The sequence below is a fragment of the Gouania willdenowi genome, chromosome 12, assembly GCF_900634775.1.
Source record: "Gouania willdenowi chromosome 12, fGouWil2.1, whole genome shotgun sequence".
Lineage (NCBI taxonomy): Eukaryota > Metazoa > Chordata > Actinopteri > Blenniiformes > Gobiesocidae > Gouania > Gouania willdenowi.
Genome location: NC_041055.1, coordinates 32,089,822 through 32,102,632, shown reverse-complemented (window position 1 = coordinate 32,102,632; position 12,811 = coordinate 32,089,822). Strand labels below are relative to the sequence as shown.

At 38.5% G+C, this 12,811-nt stretch overlaps 1 protein-coding gene across 2 annotated transcripts in view; it reads left to right on the top strand.

Annotated features, from left to right (window-relative positions):
* Positions 1-12,811, top strand: part of LOC114473038 (leucine-rich repeat transmembrane neuronal protein 4-like) — a 61,214-nt gene that overhangs the window by 27,173 nt on the left and 21,230 nt on the right. Inside the window, exon 2 of one of the 2 annotated variants that reach the window (XR_003675213.1) lies at positions 1,882-3,571. Coding sequence is in view for 1 of the 2 variants with exons in the window: in XM_028462423.1 (XP_028318224.1) it covers positions 1,882-3,506 (1,625 nt within the window). In the remaining variant the exon portion in view is untranslated. The remainder of the gene's footprint in view (positions 1-1,881; positions 3,572-12,811) is intronic. The other variant, XM_028462423.1, reaches the window with a different exon arrangement.

Below are 12,811 nucleotides of genomic sequence, written 5' to 3'. Positions count from 1 at the left end.
AGTGTGAACAAGGTTTTTAACGCTAGACGTTCCAGATGCATCTTGGGTCATATTTTTAGGTGCACCACATTAATAACAAGTTTATGTCAGAGAGTTCTTTTAAAACATCAATAAACAGCTCCATATATGTATGAGCGTCAGAGAACGACAACTTAATACGAGCCAAATCAAACCATTTCCTGTCCTCGCACACATTTGACTAATGTTTGCTCCTTTTGAACCACTTATTTATGGATGTTTGTTCAGTAAATTACATCCCTAGCTCATAAATGCCAGCGTTAACAAACTGTGGCTATAATATACGAAGGGCCTCGGAGCCCGTGGCAAATCAATGGTTTGCTGTGAAGTTTGAAGCTATCTTCGTACTCGTACCACCTACATCTATATTCTGAATCACTGACAATGTGTTTATTTCTGACGGCGCAGACTGAAAATCAATCAGCGAGAGGATGATGGAATATTCACAACAGGTCTGAAATAAAGCAGTAGCATGAGGAAAGAGAAACAGGGTAAAGGCTAATGGAAATCTGATACTGGGAGAGTTATCTTTGATTAAATTAGAGAGCAAAGTATATTTTATTTTATTTATTTTGTTTTATTGTTCTGGATCCTTGTCATTAAGATGAGGTTATGTATTTGTTTAATCTGAGAAAAGATCATTAGATGATGACATTGTTAACCCAGTAAAATGATTAGTAACCGTCATATCTGAGGACTCATACTAGGTTTACTGTTTATATTATTGTTATAATAGTTATGATATTCATCGATGTATTTTGAATGAAAAACACAAAATAGTAGAACATGAGAAATTTGTTCATAATAAATATCAAGTTTTCAATGCAATGCAATTTCTTATGCAATGTTTTTTGTATTTTTTATGAAAAACTAATAAACAATAAATCATATCAGACACAAAGCCGAGCTACAATAGCCTCATGTAAAAGATTTTCAATATTGACGAGTGGTGATAAAACCCAAAGTTTGGATCCAAAATAAAAGTCAATAATTTGCATAATTGCGCTGTAGTTCCTGAGATATTGGAAGCTGAAAATTGAAGAAAAGAAAAATAAAATAAATAAAAACATACCCCCCCCCACTAAATTGTTCATATCTCAAAAAGTATTCATCAGATCAAACATTTACAGTGTGAATATTAAATAACCACGAAACAATTGGTGAATTTTTTTAGACCAACGTGCGTGAGTCATTTGTTGAAATTACATGTAATAACTCAGCTGTAAAGTGTGATGTTACATTTCCGGCTCAATTAATCCAGAATCTAGATTGGAACAGCCGTTTCATCAAAGAGCAAACACCTTAGTTGCCATGGAAACACAGCCCGTGGTGAAAGAACCTGCTCAGAGCAGGATTAAACAGATGCAGTCATATGAAAGATGTCATTCATAATAAAACAATTCCAATTCAACACAAAGATCAACCAATGGAAAAATAATTCCTACATTTTCTCATTATCTACGGCTTTAACACATAATATCATGGTTAATGTTTAATGGATTACATTTTTAAAGCGAAAACTATATCAAATTTATGTATAAAACACTAGAGTTTATCATGTTTATCATCAGTATATGATAGAAATAATAAATCTAATGTCTGCTTATTGAGTTAGAGATATAGTTATTAGGTGTACTTTCTTAAAGGTGTGTCATCCATAGTTTTCCCGTAAATATCCAAATATCACAGAAACCGAACATGATGTCATTTTAAAACAGAAAAACGCTGCTTATCTGTTTTATACGTATTTATGTTTAGGTTTTAAGTCGGTCAAACAAAATAAGCACACTGTTTAAAGAACGAAGGGTACATGGATTAAAAACGACTCATTAACCTTTGGTTTCTGTGTTTCTTCTGTTCCAGGTCCGTCGTTGTGTGAAGGACGTCTGGTGCATCTTTTCTTCTCTCTGCTCCTCCTCTTACAGCCTCTGCTCTTATTCAGCTACAACGAGCGCACTTGTCCCAACAGCTGCCGATGCGAGGGAAAAACGGTCCACTGCGACACTTCTGGGTTCCTAGACGTCCCAGAAAACATCTCTGTGGGCTGCCAGGGTCTCTCTCTGCGCTACAACGAGCTTCACACCCTCCTCCCGTATCAGTTCGCCCACCTCAGCCAACTTCTGTGGATATATTTGGACCATAATCAGATCTCAGCTGTTGACAGTCGAGCGTTCCAGGGCGTGCGGAGGCTCAAAGAGCTGATACTGAGTTCCAACAGAATCACAACACTTCACAATTCAACCTTTCATGGAATTCCCAACCTGAGGAGCTTAGATTTGTCCTATAACAAGTTGGAGACGCTGCAGCCGGGTCAGTTTCATGGTTTACGCAAACTCCAGAACCTTCACCTGCGCTCCAACGGTCTCTCCAACATCCCGATCCGAGCTTTCCTGGAGTGTCGGAGTCTGGAGTTTTTAGATTTGGGTTACAATCGAATCAAAGCTCTGACCCGCACCACTTTTTTGGGTTTACAGAAACTGATGGAGCTGCATCTGGAGCACAACCAGTTTTCACGGATCAACTTTTTCCTTTTCCCACGTTTGGCCAACCTCAGGTCTCTTTATCTGCAGTGGAATCGCATCAGGGTGGTCAACCAAGGCCTTCCGTGGAATTGGTACACACTCCAAAAACTTGACCTGTCTGGGAATGAGATCCAGATGCTAGATCCAGCTGTTTTTCACTGTTTGCCAAATCTTCAAGTCCTGAATCTGGAGTCTAACCGGTTGTCCAACGTGTCTCAGGAGGCCGTCACCGCGTGGATCTCACTGACGTCCATCAGCCTGGCTGGAAACACGTGGGACTGCGGGACGGGGATTTGTCCGCTGGTCGCTTGGTTGAGGAATTTCCGTGGCAGTAAAGACACGACCATGATCTGCAGCAGCCCAAAGTTCCTCCAGGGGGAGAAGATTCTGGAAGTGACCAGGCACCACGGCATTTGTGAGGAAAACGATTACATTTTGACTGAAACTCCATCTCCGACGCCGGAGCTCATTTCAGAAGCGACCGCTGAACCTACGTTTGCCCCGGCTAGCGGCTCCCCCCCTCTCCCCCCCATAATCAACACTTTTGGACCTCTTCCACCGTTCAGACCCCAACCGATCCCTCGCCCTACTCACCCTGGACACATGAGCAAAAACCCCAGAGACTCCGTGGTTCGCGCTCGACCCACCCACGCCCCACCCCCACAAATGGAACACATGACTTTGCACAAGGTGGTGGTGGGCAGCGTGGCGCTCTTCTTCACCATGTCTCTGATCATGACGGTGATCTACGTGCTATGGCGCCGCTACCCCGGCGCCACACGGCTACTGCAGCAGCAGTCGGTGGGCAGGAAGCGGCGTAAAAAGAGTCCAGAACCCGAGCAGAACCTCAGCTCTCAGCTCCAGGAGTATTACATGAGTTACAACCCCGCGGCCACGCCCGAGGCCCTGGAGGTGCTCGGCAACGGCTCCTGCACGTGCACAATCTCTGGCTCCAGGGAGTGTGAGGTATGACTCAGCGCACCAGCCGACAAATCAAACTCAAAATCTAAAACACAAGGCTCGACAAAGAGGTAAATCCTTTATCACAGGGTGTCAAACTCAGGTCAGGGGCCAAATACGTAGCAGCTCGATCTGAAGTGGGCCACAGATTTTATGCTGGAAAACGATTCATTTCAACATTTTTGTGCCTTGGTTTACACTTCTACGTATACATAAAAATACAAATATGTACAAAACCGACCATGTCTAAGCAATAAGTGACAGATATCAGTTCCAACAAGATCTCCACTTCAAATTTCCTAGATTTTGTGACCAATTTCTATTTCTTGAATGGAAATATAAGTCATAATTTGTTGAAAAATGAACAATTTTGTGAGAATTTTGAGTTTTTTTTCAACAGTCAATGAATTATAAGCACTGAGTAAACTGTGAGCCCCTGTAAATATTGTTGAGTTTCATTTACACAATGATTGAGGTTTTTTCTAACATTTTTACTTTCTCCTGCGGGCCGAATTTGATGCTCCAAAGGGCCGGATTTGGCCCCTGGGCCATGAGTTTGACACATGTGCTTTATTAAAGTCTCCCCTGCTTACAAGCGCTCCCCCAATCCCTAATAGTTTGACCTTTGACATACGCACCCACCTGGATGTTTATAATTATTCTTTATCATTTTACTGAGTCATGAAATCAGAAGTGAACCATTCTAAGAAGGATTTTAGCTGATTTTGATATTGGTCATAATGTTTTTCTAATCACACTGTTGAAATGCTTTCAGCAGGGATTGGGTCAATTACATTTTTTAATTACAATTAAAATTAAAATGATTATTTTCCCCCTAAAAGTAAATGGCGTTCTGAATTACTAAAGTTCAAATACAATTAATCACAATTACTGATTGTGTACATCTTTAATGCCAACAGGTCAGTTTGACTCATGTCTTAAATCAGCTGTAAAATACACTAGTAAATATTATCTATCATCTAATTATTTTCTCATCTATCAGTTATCCTTGTTAGGCTTCCTAATCAACATTAATATATAGATAGATAGATAGATAGATAGATAGATAGATAGATAGATAGATAGATAGATAGATAGATAGATAGATAGATATTAATGTTTTTGTTGTGTGTCTGAGCCTTTTTTTGTGTCAGTACACACCGAGATTTATTTATTATTATTAATGATAAAATGTGGGAAAGCTTAATATGAAACATATTTTAATAATTGTAATGTAATGTAACATGGTTCCACTGGTTTGTGTTTAATTAAAGTGTAACTGACAGATTTTATACAATTTCCATGCCAAATACAATTATGAAGTCAATTATCTGAACTCAATTGCAACAGCAACATATTTTTACAACTACATTTATAATTATGCAATTACATATATATACAGTATAGTTGACCCCAACCCTACTTTTCAGTGATTCAGTAAACAAGTGATAGAGAATAATTTGATAATATCTGACTTTTATGAACAGATCAGCTCAGCATTGCATGTCTGTGTGCTACACTAATAACCCAGTGGCTTTCATGAGTCGATTAACGGAAAAACAACAGATTGTGTCTCTTACACAGTTTACTGATGAGGCTACATAGTGCTAACATGCTAGCAGAGTGAGAGCATGGAGGGAAACATTAAAGCTGGGCTGTGATTTATTGAATCCGCGAGAATATTTTAACAAGAAAAACTTCAAATGCTTCAAAAATCTCACATTTAATCAAATGTTTTTTATCCACAAATGATTTTCACCTGTAAAACTTCAGTATTATTAAAGAAGCTGTGATGCTTTTATGTGTTTAAATTAAACAGGATCAACCTTTCTTTCAGTGTCTGATCAAAACACTCATAAAAATTACAAATGCGAGTAGAGAGCCTCACATTTTCCTGTATTAGCTTGAATTTACCCAACTCATCGTTATTTTGTTCATTTCACTTTCCCTAATTGGATGTCATTATTGAATATTATACCAAACACTTCATAATAAAAGCTTCAGCCTGAGTATTGAACGCTCCTGTATTTCTGAGCGTGTATTTTACGCCTTAATTACAGCTGTTTATTCCCCACTGAATATCTATTGGTCGCAAACTGGGAGACTTTTCCAGTCAAAGGTTCACCAAAGTCAGGGTGCAAAGGGTATGTGTGGAGCAGTGGTTCTCAACCTGTTCAGCCCATGACCACCCAAATAGAGGGAATAAAGGGGAGAGATTTTTGGGGTCCATCCATAAAGTCAGCAAAACAATGGTCCATTGTTCTATGAATCTGTGATAACCACATTTATTTATTCATATGAATAATATCCACTGTTATCCAGGTTCAAAGTGACCAAAAATGGTGGAAAAGGTGGTAAAATGGATTTTAAAAACCACAGAAATTGGTTAAAAGTTGCAATTTATGGGTAATGGAAATATAGGAAAAATTAGAAAAAGTGATAAAAAGTGTTCAAAGTGTCATTATAGGCATAAAAGTGGCAGAAATCAGGTAATGTAATTTAAAAAGTAGGAACAATTGGTTTAAACTGGCAAATAATGGGCATGAATAATTGGAAATGTGGTTAAATTGGCAAGAAATAAATGAACATGTCTTAAAGTGGAAAAATGCATTAAAAGGAGCAAAAATATGGCAAGAAAAAGTGATGAAAATGGGTTAAATTATAGTGTACTAAGTTTGGTGTAGTTGCAGAAAAAGGGTAAAAATAAGCAAAAATTGACTCAAAATGTTAAAAAAAAATATTCTTAATTTTTTGAAGACCCCTCCTCTCAGTGTCTCGTGACCCCAAATGGGGTCCTGTCCCAAAGGTAGAGAACCGCTGGTGTAGAGGTCATAAATATTAGATCACTGCAGAGTTTTACTCTAATGCTACAGGTATTTAATCATTAAAAAGCTGCTGAGTGAAAGAATCAATCTTTCATCAGACTCTTTGTAATAGCAGCTCTGTCTTTTAAAAGCTAATGCGGTAAAACGAGTGAAGACTTTACTTTGTACCTGCACATCCAAGTGTTCTGGGAAATGATAAAAGTGAGGAAACGTTTGCCGTCTTTGACTTCATTTTTAATTCTGTTAGAAGCATAAGAAGGATCAACATGAGCTTTGTGTGCTGTGGGTGAAAGCTCTGTGATCAATTGGTTTAATTGGTCTGAAAAGTGTATAAAATTAGTGACAAACAGAAGCTCACATTACAATATGTGTTATCAATGTTTACATTATCATTCAAAATGGGATTCATTCATTAACAGTCCGGGTTCTCACCAATAATTTTTCAGAGCTTTGGGGATTGTTTAGTGTGGAGTGTTGTAGGGGTGTCCGGGGACAGTCCCCCCCCCAGAAATGTTTAAATGTCTGACCCTCTGAAACACAATTTCCTGCTTTTTGAGGGCAACATTTTGTGAAGCAAGTTTATTCTAGCCTTACTTTTAAGTTAAATGTTATTTGTTGAATTAGTGAAGGTCATGATGAATGGAGTTGGAGGGTGGAAGTCTCTTTTTTGTCCAAGTCTGCAGCAATTATTATGACGGTACCAAATAAAATAATTAAATAAACAACACAAAAGCCTCCTACGCTGGTTGAACCAGCGTAGGGGATGAACATCACAGCGTAGGCAATCAAATTCACAGCGTAAAGGCTCATAATCACAGTGTAGGGGATCAAAATCACAGCGTAGTTAAATCAAAATCACAGCGTAATGGGTTAAAATCACAATGTAGCAAATCAAAAATCACAGCATAGTAATTCAAAATCACAGCGTATTGGGTCAAAATCACAGCGTAGGGGGTCAAAATAACAGCATAATGGGTTAAAATGACAGCGTAGCAAATCAAAATCACAGCATAGGGGGTCATAATCACAGCGTAGCGGGTCATAATCACAGCGTAGGGGATCATAATCACAGTACAATGGGTTTAAATCACAATGTAGTGAATTAAAATGACAGCGTAGGGGGTCAAAATAACAGCATAATGGGTTAAAATGACAGCGCAGCAAATCAAAACCACAGCGTAGTGGAATCAAAATCACAGCGTAGGGGATCAAAATCACAGTGTAATGGGTTTAAATCACAATGTAGTAAATTAAAATCACAGCGTATTGGGTCAAAATCACAGTGTAGGAAATCAAAATTACAGAGTAGCGGGTCATAATCACAGCGTAGGGGGCCATAATCACAGCGTAGGGGGCCATAATCACAGCGTAGGGCGCCATAATCACAGCGTAGGGCGCCATAATCACAGCGTAGGGCGCCATAATCACAGCGTAGGGGGCCATAATCACAACGTAGGGGGTCATTATCCCAGCGTAGGGGGTCATAATCACAGCGTAGGGGGTCATAATCACAGCGTAGGGGGTCATAATCACAGCGTAGGGGGTCATAATCACAACTTGGGGGTCATAATCACAGCGTAGGGGGTCATAATCACAGCGTAGGGGGTCATAATCACAGCGTAGGGGGTCATAATCACAGCGTAGGGGGTCATAATCACAGCGTAGGGGGTCATAATCACAGCGTAGTGGAATCAAAATCACAGCTTAGAGGATCATAATCACAGCGTAGGGGATCAAAATCACAGTGTAATGGGTTTAAATCACAATGTAGTAAATTAAAATCACAGCGTATTGGGTCAAAATCACAGTGTAGGAAATCAAAATTACAGAGTAGCGGGTCATAATCACAGCGTAGCCGGTCATAATCACAGCGTAGGGGGCCATAATCACAGCGTAGGGGGCCATAATCACAGCGTAGGGCGCCATAATCACAGCGTAGGGCGCCATAATCACAGCGTAGGGGGCCATAATCACAACGTAGGGGGTCATTATCCCAGCGTAGGGGGTCATAATCACAGCGTAGGGGGTCATAATCACAGCGTAGGGGGTCATAATCACAGCGTAGGGGGTCATAATCACAACTTGGGGGTCATAATCACAGCGTAGGGGGGTCATAATCACAGCGTAGGGGGTCATAATCACAGCGTAGGGGGTCATAATCACAGCGTAGGGGGTCATAATCACAGTGTAGGTCCACCGACACTAAACTGCGCTGCAAAGAACCATGACAGTATTTTTAACTGGAATCCAAATGACTTTGATTCTCTCCAATGCAACAACCAACTATGTGCACATCATAACATCACCCACTGAGATGAAGGACTTCTGTCAATGAACCAACAACATTAAAGTCATGTTTGACTGTGTAGAGTAAAGATCTAGGAGGAAGTCTCTGATTGGACGTTTCACTGTGACTGACAAACATTTGCATTTAAATGTGACACTTCCTGTTCAGTGAGCGTGTGACGCTCCTCATGTCACACACACACTGACGCGTGATGTCAGCTGTCAGTGGTGTCATACATTCATAATGTAATCAATGGGCTGAGGAAATCTAAAATACACCAAAACATAAAATGATACTATGTGAGCTGAAGGCAATCATTTTAGATTTTTGTCTTCTTTTAGAATATGTTAAGGTTTCATTTATTCAGATATGCTTTTTTCAGGAAACACTTTGATCTCCTAAATAAATGAAACCATAACATATTCAAAAAGAACTTTCTATGGATTATTACGCAGAAATCATGAAAACAAAGCGATCAGCAGACGCCTCTGAAGAAGACTGGCAGTTGACAATCAAAACATGTCAGGAGTTTACCTTGGTGTGTTAACCACATTAATCATCTATACCTGCTTATCCCGTCTCCAGATGCCTTCAAGAAACAAAGAATATTTAATTAACAATTTGAGCCCATTTTTGCTTATTTTTATCATTTTTCTGCAACTAAACCAAACTCACCATATTTTAACATATTTTAAATACTTTTTCTTGCCACATTTTTATACACATGTTGACCCATTGTCACTTTAACCTCTGTTCACCATATTTCATGCTTATTTTTGCCAGTTTAAACAAATTGTTTCTACTTATTGTTCCAATATTTACACTTTAATCACTTTTTATCACTTTTTTTGTCCGTTGTGCTTCTTTTAACCAATTTCTGTGGTTTTTAAAATCCCATTTCTCCACCTTTTCCATCATTTTTGGTCACTTTTAACCCATTTTATTTCTGATTAAAACCAGGATTTCCATCTTTAAGATGACTAATAATAATAATAAACTTCCTGAATAACAGTGGATATTATTCAGATGAATAAATAAATGTGGTTATCACATATTTCTGACACTTCTACATCACATTTCAATGACTTTTCTGCACATGTTCAGCACTTATAAACCCTTAATGTCCCATATTTTGACCCATTACTGTCACTTTTAGCCTCTTTTCACAAAATTACTCCCATTTCTGCCACTACATCAAATTTCAACGCCTTTTCTGCACATTTTGACTAATTTAACCACATTCACCATTTCTCACGCCCATTATTTGCCAGTTTAAACTAATTGTTTCCATATTGACTTTGAACACTTTTATCCACTTTTTCTGCCTGTTTTTTTGTTACTTTAATTTGTGACTTTCTTTGGGTTTTCAGTAAATTTCCTGAAATTTCTTGTCTGAATATATGAAACCTTCAACACTCAGAAAAGTCATTGGTTCCAACCTCTGATTCCTCTTTGAAGGAACTGAAAAGGTTTTAATTGGTTTCTGGTTGATTGGTCCTTTCTGGTAAATGATTAAATATATCACCAGGATATTGAATTATGAAGAGGTTTTCCTCTGTGGAGAGGCTGCTGCTGCTGTCAGAGGCTGTAAACGCAGAGAGAAATATATATCTATCAGAGAGTAGAGAGGTGGATGGAAACATCCGGCAAAGCCCCTCACTGATGATTATTTTCACTTTCTCCCCACAAAAGACGACAACGCCAATCGAAAGTGGGCAATTTCATGGTTTCCTTTCATCGATTGCTGCTTCTCTCTCCGAGGAGCTCAGATGAATGTGACTATTTCCCACATCATCTTCCTCCTCATCATCATCATCATCATGTCATCGTCACACAGTTACAGACATATGTACAGACCGTGTCTGTGCATTTAAGCAATTTCCCCCTGAGATTAATAAAGGAATTCTGATTCTGCTGCTGCTGCTCTGGGTAAAAACACAATAATGCAGATGTTTCCTGTGCTGCCATGTGCTCCATCCTCTGAGTACCGTGGCAACAGCCCACCCATCTTCAGCGTTCTGTTGAAAAACACTTAACCTAATAACTGCAGCGAGGCTTCACGTGCGTGTGTAACACCTCGTGAAATGTGTGAGTTGTACGATACGCAGTGTGGAACGAAAACAAACACAAGCAGCACCCACACGCTCTCCTGAAAGCTTTACACAATGAGAAGATAATACGTTATGCACATTCATTATCTACAGTATACATGCTTTTTAACAATTTCAGCCCATTTTTACCATTTTTCTGCATCTACGCTTAACTTTCCATATTTCAACCTATTTTCATTACCTTTTTTTTGCTTTTTTTAATGTATTTTTGCTACATTAGTCCCATTTCTGACACTTCTACATCAAATTTTAATGCCTTCTCTGCACATGTTCAGCACTTATAAACCCTTTCTACCACTGTTCCACCTAATGTCACATATGTTGACCCTTTGTCACTTTTAACCTCTTTTTCACCATATTTCATTATTATTTTTGCCAATGAAACCACATTCACCATTTGTCACGCCCGTTATTTGCCAGTTTAAACTAAATGTTCCAATATTGACACTTTGAACCCTTTAAACCTCTTTTTGTCCAAATTTGCAACTTTTAATCAATCGCATTTCACCACATTTAACCCATTTTATTTCTGATTAAAACGAGGATTTACATCGTTAAAATTACGATACACTATGGCACAAATAAGGTCTCTTGAACCGTTATTTTGGGGGTCACGGACTAAAAAGGTTGAGAACCACTGCTGTACAGCAATGGTGGCAACTTTTATTACAGGGAGGGCAATAAAAGTGTGTCTGATTAATACCAGCATTATAAAAACTCATGATAGCATTTAGAAATAGACAAATCATTAGCATTAACAGGATAGAACACATGGTTTGTGTATTTTTGAAGTGGGGGTTTTTGTGCATATTTTGTAGTTTTGTGTATTTATTTTTTTGTCATTTTGAATACATTTAGTTGTGTGTTTTCGAATCATTTTTGTGTACATTGTCTTTTTCTGTCATTTTATTTGTTTTTGGAGTCATTACTGTCAAGTTTATCTTGTCATTTTTGCATGAATTTACTCCCAAAGCCACATTGCCACGCCCTCTTGGCCCCAGCTTTGGAACTCAATCCCTCCTGACCTCTGAACCGTAGATTCACTCACCACTTTCAAAACCCATTTGTTTAAACTTCATGCTTCTCCCTCTTTATTTTTATTATTATTCTGCTCCTATTTTTGTCCTTGTTTTTTTTGTTCTGTACTGTTTTTTAACCTGTTTTTCTGTATGTGATCTTGGGTTCCTTAAAAGGTGCTTTTAAATAAAATGCATTATTATTAAAGCTATATAGATTCAGACTGCCAGATTCTAAGCGTACAGTCATGTTAAGGTAACGTTCAGAGCGTCTCCTCAGTGGTAACATCTACCTGTGGAGATCAGATGATTCTCTCATATATTGCTCCTCCTCGTCCACCACCTTGTTCAGCTCAATATTTCAGTGTTTTCTCTAAAGGTCAAAACGCTCCTTTTTTTTTTCCTGTTTACGACCTTTTTGTGATTGTCTGCAGTGACACCTGCCGTGTCCCACCAGGACAAAGTGCTGCTCTGTGAGGGTCCGCCCTCCCGTTGCTCTGCACCACAGCAGCGTTTCTTCTACACTTCACATCACTGTAGAGTGTGAGAGGAGAGCAAGAGTTCTGCTCTTTTCCACACAAAAAAGAACAAGGCCTCTTATTTTACCTTTCAAAATGATCCAAATCACATCAAACACGTTTGGTTTCATCTTTTTTTCTGTTCAGAGACTTCACTGGTTATTAAAGTTCCTGAAATCATACTAAACATGTTAAATATAGTTTAAGTAAGAAATACTGTACTTTATTTATCCCAGGGGGAAATTACTGAAAAGAATAAAGAAAGTAATCAAAAAGAAACATTTAAGTAAAAGACTGTTAAAAAAAAATATGGATTGAATACAAGTGCACACATTACAGTAGAATCAATTAAATAAGAAATGTACAAATAATAATACAGATGTATACAAGAATCAGAACTACTGTCAACCACTGTTCATTTTATATTTAATCCCTAAATCACAACGTTACGTCACAATGTTAAACCTCAGCCACACGTTAAACAGGAAAAAAATCCCATAGAAAAGTGTGATATGGTCACAAAACATTATTTATTAAACCTTTCATTTCCTCCA